Genomic DNA, 20334 nt, shown 5'->3' on the forward strand with positions numbered 1-20334 from the left:
ATCCCTACTTTTTTGGGCAGCTCCATCCGATATTTTGGCCAAAACCTAGTTCACCATATTTGAAGAGAAAAGAAGAAATGACGAGGTTGGGGATGGGGTCTGGTTCGTCGGAGTCTGCTTTGGAAGAGAGACAGATTGAGAGAGAGAGAGGGGTAAGATCCATAAGGTGCTAGGATAGTTGGGTCAAAGAAATGGGCATGGGTCTTTAACATTTGGGTTGATATTTGCCTACTTGGCAGTTTAAGAAAAGGGCCCGATGCCATAGTGAACTTCTATTAGGGCTAGGGACAAAATTATATATTTCGTCTGTTTCAATTTATGTGAACCTATTTTCTTTTTAGTTCGTGTCAAAAAGAATGACCTTTTTCGTTATTTGGTAACAATTTACCTTTATGCAATGATTTATAGCCACACAAAATATATGTGCTTCATTCTACACCACAAGTTCAAAAGTCTTCTCTCTTTTCTTAAACTCCGTGCCCAGTCAAATAGGTTCACATAAATTGAAACGGAGGGAGTAGTATATTAACGATAGGTATGATTTTGGACGAAAAGTAAAAACGGGTATAAACGTGACTAATTTTCAACAGTAAAGGGACAATTTTAGCCTTTTCCCATGATAAAAGGCCGTTGTAGAAAACTAAAATTATACGGGATCAATTTATGTTGGACTTTTTTTTTATTGTCAGAAGCAACTTTTCTTATTTTTTTCGCGTCTTTCGTCCTTATTAGGGAACACTAAAACCAACCAAATTAAACTTTAATATTAGAAAATTACTACATAAGAGTTATAAAAATATAGATACTTCATCGAAGATCATGCGCGAGAGTGCTCTCCCATTCAAATTTTATAAATAATATTATATTTATATCACATAATATAAATAAGGAAAGAATTTATATAAAGTAAAAGTGTATGGGGAAAGCTTAAAATGGTAAAACAACAACTGAAATCATTGAACAACAAAGAATATTTGGGGATCGATAAAACCATAGAGGGAATAAGGAATCACCTCACTGAAGTGCAAAAGAATATGGATATCCCCATTGTCCAAAACTCTCTAATAGAGGAGGAGAAGCAATTGAGGAAACAACTTGAAAAATGGGGCACAATTCAAGAGAACATCTATAAACAAAAATCTAGAGTGCAATGGCTAAAATTAGGGGACTCTAACTCTGCCTACTTATTTGCAAATATGAAGAATAGATGTGGCCAAAACTACATCAGGAATCTCACTTCTACTCAAGGTATTCTCTTAAACACAGATCAAGACATTGAGAAGGAAATTACTGATTTTTACAAGAGTATGTTGGGCACAGCTGCAGATAAGTTACTTGCTATTGATCCCAAAATTATGCAATGTAACATACCACATTTGGGCGTTATGATACATCGTAGTAAATCCATATAAACTTGAAGGGATTAAGGTTACTCATGTGGTTATAAGGGATTTATGACATTGTTAGCAAAGACCCCGTAATTTTGACAACTTTTAGTAAAGTTTTGATAGGTTTGCTTTTATGTAGTTATTGTTACTTTTACTTTTCGGATGTGCATTAAATTAAGTACGTGATATGCGAAAGTTTATAAATGAGATTTTTCTTTATTAAAAAAATAAAAAATTATTTTCTCATAAAGCGAGAAAGTTATTTTTTTATCGTTTTAAGAATTTATAGTAGAAAAATTTGTATTTTGATGTTATGTTGGAAAAAATTAGAGTTTGATATGATATATTTTTTTAATCAATGTAAAAATATTACCAAATATACTAATTACCTATTAATAGATAAGTTTGCAAATAACATTAGCTACTTATTTTACTAGATAAGTATTAACTTTTTTTGGAATAAAGTTTTTTTATCAAAGTAGTTATAGTAATCTGTTAGACTTCCTAGTACTACGTGACAAGTGATGAAATTTTACTCAATTAGAAAGTAGTAGAGTTGGTAGGACAAATCATTTCAACATATATATGTCACGACCCAAAATCCATTAAAGGTCGTGATGGCGCCTAACACCGCTGTCAGGCAAGCCAACATTGACTAATTAATTTAATTACTTATTTTAGTATTTTTGAATCGAAATTTTCTTCAATTAAATAGTAAAGATAGAATAAATAGAGTAAGTGATAAATATTTTAGCAACTAAATTACTAAACAACCCATAACCACTCCCAAAATCCGGTGTCACAAGTGCATGAGCATTAACTAGGGAGTAAAATAAAATACAGTATATGTCCGAAATACAAACTAGACAGGAAAAATATAAATGACTCTGAAGGAGACTCTGTTGGCTGCGGATCGTAATATAGAATGCAGCTCACCTAAGTCCCTGCATTTTTACCACACCTCTGCGCCCACAAGGTCGCTAGACATATCTGTACCTGCACAAAAATGTGCAACAAGTGTAAGCATGGGTACGTAAACAACGTGTACCCAGTAAGTATCAAGCCTAATATCGAAGAAGTAGTGACGAGAGGTCGACTTTGATACTCACTAAGGGTCAATAATATTAAAATAGAAATACGTAAATCAATGTGATTTATAGGAATAACAATAATTTTTCTTTAACCAGCAGAAATAATTAACTCGTTCAATTCCAATAATTTCTAATTTATCAATTAACTTCACTAGCTGCAATAAAATATCAAGGTATCGTGTAATTATTATTATTAGGCATGATTTCCGCTATGGTCGTACGACCGAAGCCAGAGTGTCGTGTACACTGCCGAGGGACGTGCGGCACGATCCATAGATGTATCTATACTGCCGAGGCATTCGACCCGCTCCACAAGAAAGGAGGATATTTTCTTATGAAGCTCCGGAATGAGAATTATATATATATATATATATATATATATATATATATATATATATATTTGAGATTAACACAGGAGGATGTACAATTTCTACAACAGTTAAATATTTTGAACAAAATTTCAAGTATGCGAGATTTCAATCTTTTACCATTTTCTCTAACAATCAGCAACATAATTCTATTGCTTTAATTAATTAAGGATACAATTATCACAGGTAATTCATGATTTGAGTCCTAAACTACCCGAACTTTAGCAATATTAGTAGCTACGCACGAACTTTCGTCACCTCGTGCGTACGTAGACCCTACAATTAGTAACAATTATTAATTTAAATCACTATGAGGTAAATTTCCTCTTATAAAGTTAGACAAGAGACTTACCTTGTCTTAAAGCCCACTTTCCGATCACAACGCCGCGTTAAAGTCTCAATTCGATGCCGAAAATTCTGAAACTATCCAAATGTTATACAAAATAATTAATACATGCTCAATAATTCGATATTAGACTATTAAATTAATTACCCAACCCAAAATGGTAAAATTTCTAAAATTTACCCCGGGCCCACGTGCCCGGATTCCAGAAATATTTGGAGGAAATCGTTACCCATAACCTCAAGAACTCAAATATACCATTTCCATCCAATTCCATAGTCATTTTCGTGGTTAAAATCTCATTTTTATCAAAACCTAGGTTTTTCATCTAAACCTTTAATTTTCACGATTTATAGGTTATAATCTACCCATAATCTATATATTTAACTCAAAGTATGTAGAATTAACTTACCTTCAAGTTGCTAGTTGAAATCCTCTCTCAAAAAAACTTCAAAATCGCCCAAAAATGGAGGAAATAAGGACTAAAAACGACTGAACCTCGCCCCTTTTTAACATTCTGTCCAACAGCCTTTTTCGCACCTGTAGAGGTGTGACCGCACCTGTGGTTCTGCTTCTGCGGCGATGCCCTTCGCACCTGCGCCCTTTTCGCTACTGCGGTCACTGTCTTCGCACATGCGGGTTCGTAGGTGCGCTTTCTAGATCGCTTCTGCGGTTCGTGGCAGCCCCCCTTCAGGCATTTGCGGCTTGGGGCTCGCTTCTGTGAGCTCGCACCTGCGGCTGCCCAAGCGCAGGTGCAGTTGCAGCAGAAGCTGGAAGCTTCAGCTGCTGCTCCAACTTCCAAAATGGATCCGAGCCTCGTCCGGTTAACCCCTGAGGCCCCCGGGCCCCCTCCCGAACATACCAACAAGTTTGAAATCATAATACAGACTCGCTCGAACCCTCGGAACTAGGGGTGGGCATTCGGTATTTCGGTTCAGTATTTAATAACTACGGTTTGTTAATTCGGTATTCAGTATATCAATTGTGCGTATCAAATACCGTACCAAAATAGTTCGGCACGGTTCGATATTTTCTTATTTGGTTCGGTACAATTTCTGTATCATAACAAAGTCTTTCAAATCTCCCAACAATCAAGATTATGCCTAATGTGAAATATGTGTCCTTGAGCTAAATCTTACTTCGATCAAGCTGTTCAAGCTTCTAAAATATAGTAACAACATTTGTGTTGGAATATGATGCTATATATAATTCCCACAATAACACCGAACAGCCCAAGTGCACTACCAAAAATCTCGATTACAAGGATCTTAACAAAAAACGTGGAGTTCTGTGCGTCGGATAAGGCTCAGCTGCTTCCAATTATTCCTACACACAACCTTTTATAAAAGAAATAAAAGGAATAACAATAATTAAAGGGCAGAAAAACATTTCTTTAAATTTGACACCACGAAGTAGAATTCCATGAATGAGAAGAAAATTATTTCATACTCACCCACAAACAAGATTGGCAAAGACAACAATGATCACAGAGGCGAAAATTTCATAGCTAGCACAATGTTTTTACTACATTATAAAAGCTTGAACAAACTTAATACCACATTACCAAACACATAGTAAACTACAACAGTTCAAGTTGGTATTTAATTATACCCACCTGAATAAATGGAGAAGAATAACTTAATTGAAAATATTCAAGACATCGGGTCCATTAAAGAGAAAGACAGTGGGAGTCACACAATTGGCAGTGGGTCTCTGTCGCACAATCCGCTGTCGATGACTCGAACTCGAACTCACATGTCACAAGTGGGTCAGCGGCAGAGCTTTTGAGAATTGAGAGAAAGGTGAGAAATTGAAAAATCCTATCGAGCCCTAGGTATGCTAATTACTAATTTTCTATCGTTAGTCTAAGTGGGGTTGGACTTGGGCCTAAGGGTAACAAATTAGATTTGGGCTGAGCACTCAGCAATATCATCTTTGTGTTAGGCTAACCAAGACTATTTGAAAATTGGGATAAACTATTAAGCCTAATATTTCGGTATTTCGGTATACCGAAATATCGAAAGCTCAATACCGAGGACCGTACCGAAATACCGAATAACTGAAATATTTATACCGAAGTAGTACCGAAATACCGAAATAACCAAAACCGAAATATCGAATTAATTCAGTCCGGTTCAAAATTCGGTTTTTCGGATTTTATGCACACCCCTACTCGAAACGTGTAAAACAACATCAAAACTAAGAATCATACCTCAAACCAAATTGATTCAACTTAGAATTTTCAAATTCTTCAAACTTACTCTGAATGCGCCGAAACATACTTAAACTATTCAGAATGACACCAAATTTTGCGTGCAAGTCTTAAATTACCATACGGAGCTATTCCCAGGCTCAGAATTTCCGAACGGACCTCAATTACTCAAAAACTTACTCCAAACCAAATTTAAAGAACCTTAAACCTTTAAATAGTTAATTTTTACTATTAAACGTCGAAACGCTCCCGGGTCGTCCAAAACCCGATTCGAACATACGCCCAAGTCTAAAATCATCATACGAACCTATTGGAACCGTCAAATCCCGATTCCGGGGTCGTTTTCTCAAAATGTTGACCGAAGTCAAACTTAGGCTTTTAAAGCCAAACCAAGGGACCAAGTGTTCTGATTTCAACCCAAGCACTTCCAAATCCCGAACCAACCATCCCCGCAAGTCGTAAATTAGTAAAAGCACAGACGAGAAGTTTTATTTAGGGGAACAAAGTTCTAACAGTCAAAACGACTGGTTGGGTCGTTACATTCTCTCCCACTTAAATATACGTTCGTCCTCGAACGTGCTAAGAACTGCTCAGGAGTTGTCCGAAATCACTGTTTAACACCGCGTGCACCTGTCCGTGCTACCACTACTCAGTTGAGCATATTAGCTCGAGCCAATCTAAAGATCCTCCCCTTTATTTAGGCAAATAAGCCTTAGAGCCAAATTCCAATATCCGAACACCGTTCCAATCACTACACGATGCGCCAACATACAATTGCGTACCTTTGCTGAATCCATACCATGCACCGAATAATTCACACGACCATAATAACATCCTCTAATAGCAATAGCCGAAATCTCACAAATCTGATGCCCACAACACACCTCATGACACATATAAGCCATGTTCCAACTCTGGCAATGCTTCCTCGATGGAAGAAATGTGTAGAATTCATAACCAACTGCATAATCAACAAATCATTTAGTCCCTCCTCCTGACATGAACCATTACCTCATTATGAACCAAATAACGATATTTGCTCTTTAACATGCCTCATATAAATCCGTTCGCACTGATCCCAGATCCAAAAATCTCGCCTCACCCAATACAAGTAATTCCGGTAATAAGCCACCACAATCACTACCAAAAGTGTCATATGATGCCACCATGTGCCAACAAGCCACAAACTAGAATGTGATACATAAGGAAAACAAACTCTGGAAAGAACTACTCAACCCACGTAACAGATTAAACAACCGAAAAAGGTGTTATGAACCTTCCTCATAACATGAGAAACAAGACACGCAAGAATAGATATGGGGAACTGTACTCAACATCATACTATTGCGGCGTACACCCCATTCCTCACATGATACCGTTGCGGCGTGCAACCCGATCCAAACAATATACCCGTGGCGGCATGCCACCCGATCCACTCATGACAATAAATAGGGAAGTACCCGTCAAGCCAAAATGCTTATACCTACGAAATACCTGAATGTCAACCACAAGCACGCTAAGTGCACAATACCATCAGATAGCACCATACGCTATAAAACTCAAGCACGACTAAGGTGCAATAAATAACCTGCATCTCAAGAGCCATCCTGCTCATATAACACCGCAAACTATACAGGATCTCAATACGAGTGCGAATAATCAATCCGCCTCACAACCCACATGGAAAAATATAGGCCACACGGAAAGGGCCAACAACAGAAATAACATCCAAGGCCCGAAGACCTCTCCAAAAACAATGTTATGCTGAAATGAACACATCCAGCCTGATATGGAGCCCACATTCATATTTAGATCCATCTACGGACCTCAAGACGATTCTAATCGTACCGCACTGGGCTAATAACCTTTCAAGGATCCACAATAACCTTTTTTCCCATGACACACAAGAACAACCGTCAAATCCGAAACGAACTTCCACATTCCAAAACCAAATAAACCGAGCGCCCTTCAGGCATAAATTCTCACATTAGAGATAGTACCACAATCTCCATACTTGGTTTTAAATCTTTAATCAATCAAGTGAATACATGTCACACTTATACAATCTCCCCGTGGGGTACGCTCCCATGACCTTCCGCACCAGGTAGCAAAGTCTGCACATCCAGACCACCAGTCATATAGTGTTGTAAAGCGAATTGAAAGTTCACAAATCAGTACACAAAGCCTCTTACACATGACACCGATCTCAGGTGATGCTGAAGACAGTACCAGTTTACCCTAAACATCTGAATTCTTTCCTGTTCATCCGAGCGCGTGACATTCTTGTCGACACCAAACTGTAACCTTGATCCTCAGCTTCCAATTTCCCATGCCGCTCTATGCACCTAACTTACCAATATATGAGAGTGCAAGAATTCCATCATGACTCCTGATCCAATAATAAACTAAATACTCCATCACATAGCAACCTTTTACTTAACTCATTTCAGGAGAATCATTGCAACATGCGACTGAATTCCCATAACCGCAGAGAATACAATCCTCAAGTAGTGGTCTAAACCAGCATAACTCTTCAGGGATCCATCTACACATAATAGGCCAAAATACTCGAATGCCTCCAAATAAAATCAATGACGGTAGTTGTCAAGCCTCGCACGTACTGCCCCAAATCACATGTATAACTTAACATGCTGAAGGAACTGATCATTGCCACCATCATGCCAATTCAACCATTGCTAACCGATCCGACTGCTTCTAATTTACTCTGGACTTGCCTTAGGAATAATAATAGCTCTATTCAAAATATGATGAACCCAACCCGCACTCATCTAGAAGGACTCTATTTCACGAGACCATGTTGCCTCAAAACCCACGAACCATCTCATACCCTCATTGTGCGCACATTTACATCTTCAACTGGTACACCCATTGTGATAACTCCTCTATGAATCCGAAGTCATTTTCTTCCATTCTTCCAATGCTACATCACTGCCCTAAGATAACGTAGAACACTCCAAGCCCCTTTCATAATCTGCTGCAAAAGCTCGATACTTAACCATACTACGGACTCGAAATCCTTAGGCACCTCACTTAAATTTTTGAATCCACTAAGACCATTATTGAGGGTCACCCACTATGACTTGTTCCTAAATATGCTCAAACTCCAAGGCCCTGCTAGCACATGAATGCCTTCTCAAAGAAGCACCTGGCCGACTCACTTCCTTGTACATCACATCTACACGAAGCATAGACTCTGAGTCTTCTCAAAGCCTGAACGTGAATCAATAAGGCCAAATATAGCGCACATTCCTCAAGTACTTTGCTCAAATACCCACTGATGTTTTCTTTCCTTAGTCGTAATAACCCACCAATATGCCGATAACTAGAAACCTCACAATTAAACAACCATGCACTCCAATCGTAGGCGGCGGGCTCTCCTACTTAGCTTGAAGCTACCATTACATGACCTTGGAACCTACCAAGATTCCTTCTTCCTCACAGATATGACCTAGTGCAATCGACCCGCCAAATTCCTCGAAATCTTCCTGCTAACCATTTCATGAACGCTCTGAATCCCTAGCCACATTCACATATTTGACCTCATACCGGGTAGCCAGTAGAATTCTTCGCAGAAGCTTCGTCAGCACCACACAACCGTTAACCTGCTCACCGAAAATAACCCACATGTGGAAATTCCATGCCGACATCTTCCAACAACGCTGCATCGAGTACAATTACCACAAAACCAATAAACCATCCTGAGCCCGTGGTCGTTCACCAGCTGTACAAGTCTATTCACTCCTCATGGACATCAACTAAAGGTGCGACAATACATTCCAATCCAAAGTCATGTTGGATCCTTTTTCATATCAAGCAACTCATTTTCGTCGCATCCAACCTTTCTCCGTATAGCAGCCAATATTCCAAATTAAGTTCGTAAACTTAGTCACTGTCCACCATGAGTTCCAAATCACTCTGAACTTTCCTCAACGCGTGCAGCTATCCTACCACATAACCCATATGATACTCTGGCACTCTCCCACTTTGGTCAACCCCTCTCCTTTAAGCAACTACTCGACTTCTGTTTTCTTACACTTGGCCTTGTAGAAGTATAACCACCGCAAGACACCTCCCACATGTCCTTCCTCATCCTTCGTTGCCAGTTGATGCTTTAAATAGAAATTCATCTCTGTAGAACCTGAACCAACAGATCACCGCTAACTCTAAACCTCCCCGAAGATCATCTTCCTTGAGCCACCAATATTAGGATCACCGATTCGATCCTGAAACACAGCACACTGCGACCTCTAACAGCCGCTTCCCCAGCACCATTCATAATATCCTGCCCTGAAGGAAAATTGAAGAAAACCATACCACCGACGAACTTAACACATTCAATCAAGGACGACGATACCACATCACGGATGAAGATTCCACCACGCTCGAAAATACCAAGTCTCATTACTCCATCAACCCAAACCTGAACATTCTTAGTCCAATTGCCTTTCCTCCGCCGGAAATAAAATACTGAATCTCTGAATCATGCACTGAGTAAAACCTCCTTTCAAGTCATTCACTGCCTCGACTCATAGACAAGCATCCTACCATTACACAACACTTGTGCGATAGAAACACACGAATCGTCATAACAATTAATGCCTAATCTCAAAACCTTAAGTAATACTGATACTGAGCTGAAACGACAAAACATCATTCTACAAGGCGACGACAATGGCCCAAAGCAAATGAGCAGGGAGAAATATCTTGCACCACATCTATAGTATCATTTAAATTCCTCGATTCCCAATTTATAACAATCGCTTTACGCCGCGTAAGATTGAATAGGAAGGAAATGAATACATAAGCCTCAAAGGAATCGAATCGCACTATAAGGAATCAAGAAAAGGAAGTGCTCCTAACATCCCCGTAGCCTCTTGAAGATAAGTACAGACATCTCCGTACTGATCCGCAAGACTCTACTAGACTTGCTCATGACTCGTGAGACCTACGTGAACCTAGTGCTCTGATACCATGTTGTCACGACCCAAAATTCATTAAAGGTCGTGATGACGCCTAACACCGTTGTCAGGTAAGCCAACCTTGACTAATTAATTTAATTACTCATTTTAGTATTTTTGAACTGAAATTTTCTTCAATTAAATAGTAAAGATAGAACTCATAGAGTAAGTGATAAATATTTTAGCAACTAAATTACTAAACAACCCATAACCACTCCCAAAATCCGATGTCACAAGTGCCAGAGCATTGACTAGGGAGTAAAATAAAATACAACATCTGTCCAGAATACGAAAAAATATAAATAACTCTGAAGGAGACTCTGTTGGCCACGGATTATAATATAGAATGCAGCTCACCTAAGTCCCTGCATTTTTACCACACCTCTGCGCCCACAAGGCCGCTAGACATATCTGTACCTGCACAAAAATATGCAGCAAGTGTAGCATGAGTACGTAAACAACATGTACCCATTAAGTATCAAGCCTAATCTCGAAGAAGTAGTGACGAGAGGTCGACTTTGGCTCTCACTAAGGGCCAATAATATTAAAATAGAAATACTTAAATCAATGTGATTTATAGGAATAACAATAATTTTTCTTTAACCAGCAAAAATAATTAACTCGTTCAATTCCAATAATTTCTAATTTATCAATTAACTTCACAAGCTGCAATAAAATATCAAGCTATCGTCTTATTATTATTATTAGGCACGATTTCCGCCGTGGTCGTACGGTCTGATTCAGAGTATGGTGTACACTACCGAGGGACGTGCGGCACGATCCATAGATGCATCTATACTGCCGAGGCGTTCGGCCCGCTCCACAAAAAAGGGGGACAGTTTCTTATGAACCTCTGGAATGAGAATATATATATATATATATATATATATATATATATATATATATATATACACACACACTTTTTAGATTAACGCAGGAGGATGTACAAAATTCTACAACAGTTAAATATTCTGAACAAAATTTCAATTATGCGAGATTTCAATCTTTTATCATTCCCTCTATCACAAAATTTCAATTATGCGATATTTAATTAATTCTATTGCTTTAATTAAATAAGGATACAATTATCACAAGTAATTCATGATTTGAGTCCTAAACTACCCGGACTTTAGTAATATTAGTAGCTACGCACAGACTCTCGTCACCTCATGCGTACGTAGCCCCCACAATTAGCAATAATTATTAATTTAAATCACCTATGGGGTAAATTCTCTCTTACAAGGTTAGACAAGAGACTTACCTTGTCTCAAAGCCCACTTTTCGATCACAACGCCGCGTTAAAGTCTCAATTCAATGCTGAAAATTTGGAAATTATCCAAATGTTATATAAAATAATTAATACATGCTCAATAATTCGAAATTAGACTATTAAATTAATTACCCAACCCAAAATGGTAAAATTTCTAAAATTCACCCCGGGCCCACGTTCCCGAATTTCGAAAATATTCGGAGGAAATCGTTACCCATAACCTGAAGAACTAAAATATACCATTTCCATCCAATTCCATATCCATTTTCGTGGTTAAAATCTCATTTTTATCAAAACCTAGGTTTTTCATCTAAACCCTTGATTTTCACGATTTACAAGTTATAATCTACCCATAATCTATGTATTTAACTCAAAGCGTTTAGAATTAACTTACCTTCAAGTTGCTAGTTGAAATCCCCTCTAAAAAAAACTCCAAAATCGCCCAAAAATGAAGGAAATACGGACTAAAAATGACTGAGCCTAGCCCCTTTTTAACATTCTGTCCAACAGCCTTTTTCGCACCTGCGGAGGTGTGACCGCACCTGTGGTTCCGCTTCTGCGGCGATGCCCTTCGCACCTGCGCCCTTTCCGTTTCTGCGGTCACTGTCTTTGCACCTGCGGGCTCGCATGTGCGCTTTCTGGATCGCTTTTGTGGTTCGTACTAGCCTCCCCTTTTCTCGCATCTACGGCTTGGGGCTCGCTTTTACGAGTTCGCACATGCGGCTACCCAAGCGCAGGTGCGGTTGCAGCAGAAGCTAGAAGCTTCATCTGCTGCTCCAACTTCCAAAATGGATCCGAGCCTCGTCCGGTTAACCCCCGAGTCCCCCGACGCCCCGCCTGAATATACCAACAAGTTTGAAATCATAATACGAACTCGCTCGAACCCTCAGAACATGTAAAACAACATCAAAAGTAAGAATCATACCTCAAACCAAATTGATTCAACTTAGAATTTTAAAATTCTGCAAACTTACTCCAAATGTGCCAAAACATACTTAAACTACTCGGACTGACACCAAATTTTGCGTGCAAGTCTTAAATCACCATACAGAGTTATTCCCAAGCTCGGAATTTCGAAACGGGCCTCAATTAATCAAAAACCTATTCCAAACCAAATTTAAAGAACCTTAAACCTTTAAATAGTTGATGTTTACTATTAAACGTCGAAACGCTTCCAGATCGGCCAAAACCCGATTAAAACATACGCCCAAGTCCAAAATCATCATACGAACCTATTGGAACCGTCAAATCCCGATTCCGAAGTCGTTTTCTCAAAATGTTGACCGAAGTCAAATTTGGGCTTTTAAAGCCAAACTAAGGAACCAGCAAATCCCGAACCAACCATCCCCGCAAGTCGTAAATTAGTAAAAGCACATACGGGGAGTCTTATTTAGGAAAACAGGGTTCTAACACTCAAAACAACCGGATATATATATATATATATATATATATATATATATATATATATATATATATATATATATATATATATATATATATATATATATATATACTAAATACTTTGACTTCTTCTGCACTAAGAAATAGACTTTTGCAATAGTTTGGTCATGGGATGTATTTAAGCCGAACATATCCTCTATATACATAGTGTTTAAGACACTTTATCATTGGGAAAGAGGGGAATCATTAGATACATATATTTACACTCCAGCAACTACGTGGGGAAACTCTATCTTGCTCATCCCTTTTTTCCCTAAAGCAGTGAAGTGCTCAAAGGCACTCAGATGTTACCGGTGGTATTTTCTTTATCTCTCTTTACATTACTGTTCTTAATTATATTATCATGCCTTACATACTTAGTACTTTGTTCGTACTGACGTCTCTTTTATTTGTGGACGCTACATGTCGTGCTGCAGGTCCTAATAGAAAAGTAGACGAAGCTACCCCACCACGGTAGACTGCTCTGTTCAGTGTTATTGGCGAGACACCTTCTCTGGACTTGCCGTGGTCTTGGTATGCATTTTTGTTATAGATGTTATGGGTAGGTCGGTGCCTTGTTCCGACAATATTCCAGCACTTATGTTTCTTTAGACGCTCATAGACATATGTCGTCTCATGTATAGTTTTGGATAGCCTTGTCGGTCGGTTTTGTTGTATATAACTTTACGATAGCCTTGTCGGCCCATGTTATATGTGTTTATGTCGTTATCTATCATTGTTGGCTGTTTGTGATTCATGTCTACCATTTATGTTTACCTCGTTGGACCTTATAGATAATAAGAAAGGTTAGATAAAATGTATGTCGGTGCTCGGTAAGTATGGTCGGTTACCAGTCATGACCCTCAAGTTTGGGGTCGTGACAAACTTGGTATCAGATCAAGTCTATCCTAGGGGTTGTCTATGAGCCGTGTCTAGTAAAGGCTTGATTATGGATGTGTAGCGCACCACATTTATAATCAGTAGGCTACAAGACATTTAAGGTTGTTACCTTTCTTATGAATCTAGATAGTGCGTTAGAGCGGAGTCGTAAGTGTTCATCTCTAATATTCACCTTGTTTTCTTTCAGCGATGCCTTCAACTGGAAAGCAGACAGATCGTATACAGATCGATAAAGCTGCAGGAGAGGGTACCAGTCAGTTTCCTCTTGCTAGAGTGGGCCAAAGTGAGGCTCAAGGCGAGATGTTGTCTCATGCCTCATCTACTCCGCCCTTCGAGACAAGATTAGGATAGATCCAACACCTCCAGTTCCTTCGTCTGGCACTACAGACCAAGATATGCGGAGTGCGGTGCAATTGTTGACTAGATTAGTAGCTTCTCAGGTTTAGATACGGAATACCGGTGCTGCTAACAGGCCCGTTAGTGCGAGAGTTCGTGATTTTATTAATCTAGACCCTCAAGTAGTTACCGGATCAGACCCCAAGAAGGACCCACAGACTTTTATTGATCAGGTTCATCGTACAGTACGACTTATGCACGCTAGTGATACTGAGGCAGTAGAGTTGGCTTCTTATTGGTTACGAGATTTAGCGGTTTTCTAGTATGACAGTTGGGAGAGATCCAGGGGTCCGAATTCTTCTCCAGATGTGTGGAAGGACTTTTCCTAGGCCTTTCTTCGTCACTACTTGCCCGTTGAGATACGACGAGCTAGACCTGATAAGTTCTTGAACCTTCAGCAAGGTAATATGAGTGTGCGAGAGTACAGTATGCAGTTTTATTCCTTAGCAAAGTATGCTCCCTATATGGTGGCCGAGATGAGCGATAGGGTGCACCTGTTCATGAACGAGTTGGGACCACATCTGATAAATGAGTGCACGACAGCCTCCTTGGTGGAGGGCATGGATATTTCCTGTATTCAGGCTTATGCCCAGACACTAGAGGATCGTAAGCACCAGCAGAGGGCACATAGGGAGCAAGATAGGGGCCAACATAAGAGGGCGAGGTTCGCAAGGTATTCTGGTGACTTTAGGCCCCAATCTTTGAGGTGTTCAGCGCCACCCATAGCTAGTACTCCTACACGGGTTTAGAGGCCCCGGTATAATTGATCTAACTATTCTGGTCCAGGTCAGAGTTCGCGGGCATCAGGCTCTCAAGATCATAGGGATACTAGTCAGACGAGACCCCCAACACCCCGTTGTGATCAGTGCAGCAAGGCCCACTTTGGACTGTGCCGTTGAGGTTTCGATGCATGCTATTCTTGCAGACAACCTGGCCATATGATGCAAGATTGTCATAATAGAGGAGGTGGTGGTATGGTGCAGCCAACTGGATCTGTCTCTGGTTCTTTCTCATTAGTTCAACCTCCAACACGGGGTTTTCAGCAGTCGGCAGGTTGTGGTAGAGGTAGAGGTAGAGGTGCAGTGCCGAGTTTGAGCGGTACACAAAATTGAATGTATGCTCTAGCAGGTCAACAAGATCTCGAGTCATCTCCTGATGTTGTCACAGGTATATTGTCTGTGTTTTCTTATGACATATATGCGTTGATTGATCCGGGGTCTACATTATCATATGTTACACCCTTTATGGCTAATAAGTTTGGCATTGAACCTGAATTGATAAGTAAATCACTTGCGGTATCCACTCCGAAAGGAGATTCTATGATTGCTAGAAGGGTATATAGAGGTTGCACAGTGATAATTTGTAGTCGTCAAACCTCGGTTAACCTATTTGAATTTGAAATGGTTGATTTTGATGTGATAATGGGAATGGACTGGTTAGCGTCATGTTATGCAAACGTTGATTGTCGTACAAAGATAGTTAGGTTTCAGTTTCCCAGTGAACCCGTTATTGAATGGAAGGAGAACATTGCTACACCGAATGATAGGTTTATTTCCTATCTAAAGGCAAGGAGGAGGATCTTAAAGATTTGGAGGCGAAGCCGCCTACTCTACAATCAATCCTCGTGGTTAATGAATTTCCAGACGTTTTCCCAGATGAACTCCTAGGCCTTCCTCCTGAAAGGGAGATTGAGTTTAACATTGAAGTGTTCCCTGACACTCAGCCGATCTCTATCCCTCTGTACAGGATGGCCCCACCTAAGTTGCGAGAGTTGAAGGCACAGTTGAAGGACTTGTTGGATAAGGGCTTCATTAGGCCTAACACTTCACCTTGGGGTGCGCCGGTCTTGTTTGTGCGGAAGAAGGATGGGTCGTTAAGGATGTGTATTGATTACCGATAGTTGAATAAGGTTACTATAAAGAACAAGTATCCACTTCCAAGGATTGACGACATGTTTGACTAACTCCAGGGTGCTACGTATTTCTCCAAGATTGACTTACGTTTAGGGTATCATCAGGTGAGGGTTAAGGAGAAGGATGTTACGAAGACGGCCTTCCGAACAAGATATGGGCAATTTGAGTTCTTGGTGATGTCGTTTGGGCTAACAAATGCCCCATCAACTTTTATGGATCTCATGAAGAGTGTATTCAGACCCTATCTTGGCGTGTTTGTGATCATATTCATTGACTATATTCTGGTGTATTCTCGTTCGGAGGCGGAACATGCGGGCCACTTGCAGATAGTATTACAGACCCTTCAGGATCGTAATTTATATGCTAAGCTCTCCAAATATGAATTCTGACTGAACTCAGTTGCATTTCTTGGCCATGTGATATCTAACGAGGGTATTAATATCGACACTCAAAAGATCGATGTAGTGAAGAATTGGTCGAGACCTACAACACCTTCATAAGTCCACAACTTCTTGGGTCTAGCAGGATATTATAGGCAGTTTGTAGAAGGGTTTTCCTCTATATCAACATTATTGACTAAGTTAACACAGAAAGCTACCAAGTTCCAGTGGTCTAACACTTGTGAACGTAGTTTTCAGGAGCTAAATAATCGATTAACATCAGCACCAGTGCTCACTCTCCCAGAAGGAACAGAAGGTTATGTGGTATATTGTAATGCCTCAGGTATAGGTTTGGGGTGCGTATTGATGCAGCGTGGGAAGGTGATTGCTTATGCATCGAGACAACTGAAGAAACATGAAAAGAATTATCCGACTCATGATTTGGAATTGGCTGCAGTAATATATGCTTTGAAGATATGGTGACACTACTTATATGGCATCCATGTTGACATCTACATAGATCACAAGAGTTTACTATACATCTTCAAGCATAAGGAGTTGAATTTGAGACAACGTAGGTGGCTTGAATTACTAAAAGACTACGATGTCGAGATATTGTACCACCCTGGTAAAGCCAATGTTGTGGACGGCGCTCTCAGTCGTAAGTCAATGGGAAGCTTAGTACACATTGAGGCAGGTAGACAGGGGTTGACTAAAGAACTTTATCAGCTGGCCAATATGAGAATCAGATTATTAGACTCTGATGGCGGAGGTGTTACTGTACAGAATACATCGGAATCATCTTTGGTAGCTGAGGTAAAAGCACGACAATATGAAGATCCTACCTTAGTACGATTGAGAGAGGGCATTCAGCATCGTAAGATTATGACTTTTGAGATTAGAGGAGATGGGGAACTGAGATACCAAGGCCGATTATGTGTGCCTAATGTGGCAGGGTTGCGAGAGAATATTATGATTGAGATTCATCAGTCCCGATATTCAATCCATCCCGGCTCGTCAAAGATGTATCATGACGTTAAGGAGCAGTATTGGTGGGATAACATGAAGAAGTCTATTGCAAAATTTGTAGCCCAGTGTCCTAATTGTCAACAAGTAAAGATCGAGCATCATAAACTTGGTGGATTGATTCAAAATATAGATATTCCGACCTGGAAATGGGAGGTGATAAATATGAACTTCATTATTGGATTACCTTGCTCTTATCATAAGTTTGACTCTATCTGGGTGATAGTTGATCGACTTACAAAATCTGCCCATTTTTTGCCAGTTAAGACAATTTACACGGCTGAAGATTATGCGAAGTTGTATATCAAGGAGATTGTCAGGCTTCATGGTGTGCCGGTATCTATTATATCAGACCGAATAACTCAATTTACTGCTAAATTTTGGAGGTCTTTTCAGAAGGTTTTAGGCACACAAGTGAAACTCATCACTGCATTCCATCCGCAGACAGACAGACAGACTAAACGTACCATTCAGACACTTGAAGATATGCTACGAGCATGTGTTCTAGATTTCAAGGGGAATTGGAATGACCATCTTCCACTCATAGAATTCGCCTACAATAATAGTTACCATTCCAATATTAAAATGGCCTCATACGAGACACTGTACGGGAGGAGATGTAGATTGTTAGATGATTCGAAGTTGGTGAAACGAAATTATATGGGCCAGATTTGATTTACCAAGCCATTGAGAAGGTCAAAATGATACAAGAGCGATTGAGGATGTTGCAAAGCAGGCAAAATTCTTATTCCGATGTTCGACGTCGTGATCTGGAGTTTGAGGTTGGTGATTGGATTTTCCTGAGGATCTCATCGATGAAAGGTGTTATGCATTTTGGGAAGAAAGGTAAGCTGAGTCCGTGGTATGTCGGACCATACAAAATTCTTCGACGAATTGGACAAGTTGCTTATGAGTTAGAATTGCCATCCAAATTGGAATTTGTCCACCGCGTATTCCATGTATCTAAGTTAAGGAGATGTATTGGAGACCCTTATAGGGTCGTCCCTATCAAAGATGTACAAGTTACAGAGGATCTATCATATGAAGAAGTGCCAATGGCTATATTAGATCAACAAGTCCGCAAGCTGAGAACAAATGATGTAGCCTCCGTCAAAGTATTGTGGAGGAACAAGAATAAAGAAGAAATGACATGGGAAGCAGAAGAAGAGATAAAGTCTAGATACCCTTACCTGTTCCAGATTAAAGATGTCACGACCCAAAATCCCACCACAGGCGTCGTGATGGCACTTAGTCTCTAAGACTAAGTAAGCTGATTATAAATGCAATTCAAGCCTTTTTTTAAATAATCGAAACCAACAACGGAAATAATTACAGACAACCTCCCAAGACTGGAAATACTGAGTCACGAACTCTAACTGAATACATGAAATTATCTCAAGGATCGAATACTCAATATTGTTTGAATAATGATTAACAGTACAATAAAAAAGAAAGATTCCAAGGGACTGCGGCGACCAAGCAACTCTACCTTGAATCCTTGCGATCCACTCTAACTCTATCCGAGTCTGATATCTCAAATACCTGGCTCTGCACAAAAATATGCATAAGTGTAGTATGAGTATACCACATTCGGTACCTAGTAAGTATCAAGACTAACCTCGGTGAAGTAGTGACGAGGTACAGTCAAGACACCCACTAGTCTAATAACTTGTGCAATATAGTATACAAAAATAATAGAAAAATAAATAGCAGTGATAGCAACAATAATCAATTAGTAACGTAAATAGCAAGGCAGCAAGAACTCCATAAATATTGCTCAAACAGGTAATGAACACAAGTACAACCAATAATCAAGTCCTTAAAAATATACATCTTTCATCTATTAGTTTTTCAATAGAAATCTATAGAATATAATCCTTTCCAATAAATATATTTCGAACATACTTCTTTCAATTAGATATCCTTCAAATATAATTCTTTCAAATAAATATCTTCCGAATATAATTCTTTCAAATAATATCCTTCAAATATAATTCTTTCAAGTAAATGTCTTTCGAATATAATTCTTTCAAATAGTATTTGGAATATAATCCTTTCAAATAAAATTCACCTTGTGACACTTCATCTCATAATCATAAAATATGGGTCTCATCCCACTTTCATATTTCCACGGCACCTCGTGCCAATATCTCTATCACAACCGCACGGACAACTCACGTGCCAATATCACTGTAACGACCCGACCGGTCATTTTGAGCTCTAGCACGTCGTTCGGCGGTTTGAGGCCATGAGCAGCTTCACTGCAGGTATTATGACTTGTACGCTTGGTCGGAATTGAATTTCGGAAGCTCAGAGTTGATTTGAAAAAAAAATTCCCATTTCGGAAGCTTTAAGTTGGAAGAATTAACTAAGGTTGGATTTTTGAGTAAACGATCTCGGAATCGAGATTTGAAGGTTCCAACAAGTTCATATGATGAATTCGGACTTAGGCATATATCCGGACCGGGTTTTGGAAGACCCGGGAACGTTTTGGCGCCTATCGTGGAAGTTGGTATTTTGGAAGAATTTCATAAATTTGGGTTGAAGTGCATTTCAATGTTATCAATGTTCGTTTGGGATTACGAGTCTAGGAATAGCTCCGTATAGTGATTCTGGTATTGGGAGCGC

The 20334-nt window shown here is 39.5% G+C and overlaps 1 protein-coding gene across 1 annotated transcript; it reads left to right on the forward strand.

Moving 5' to 3' along the window:
• The first annotated feature begins 932 nt into the window (after positions 1-932).
• Positions 933-18381, forward strand: LOC138905288 (uncharacterized). Its single transcript, XM_070193795.1, has 9 exons — positions 933-1362; positions 14179-14264; positions 14969-15060; positions 15313-15452; positions 15516-15721; positions 15934-16222; positions 16826-17023; positions 17201-17862; positions 18103-18381. The coding sequence occupies exons 1-9, from the start codon at positions 933-935 to the stop codon at positions 18379-18381; spliced, it is 2382 nt and encodes a 793-aa protein (XP_070049896.1).
• Positions 18382-20334: the final 1953 nt, after the last annotated feature.

This window comes from Nicotiana tomentosiformis, chromosome 2 (genome assembly GCF_000390325.3).
Source record: "Nicotiana tomentosiformis chromosome 2, ASM39032v3, whole genome shotgun sequence".
Classification (NCBI taxonomy): Eukaryota; Viridiplantae; Streptophyta; class Magnoliopsida; order Solanales; family Solanaceae; genus Nicotiana; species Nicotiana tomentosiformis.

What these genes read in the sequence shown, in the direction of transcription:
- LOC138905288 (XM_070193795.1), top strand. Translation starts at nt 933, where the DNA reads ATGGTAAAACAACAACTGAAATCATTGAACAACAAAGAATATTTGGGG. An exon ending in GTCGGCAGGTTGTGGTAGAG is followed by an intron (nt 15,453 to 15,515) that starts GTAGAGGTAGAG and finishes ATGCTCTAGCAG; the next exon opens with GTCAACAAGATCTCGAGTCA. An exon ending in TTCCGACCTGGAAATGGGAG is followed by an intron (nt 17,863 to 18,102) that starts GTGATAAATATG and finishes AGGTCTTTTCAG; the next exon opens with AAGGTTTTAGGCACACAAGT.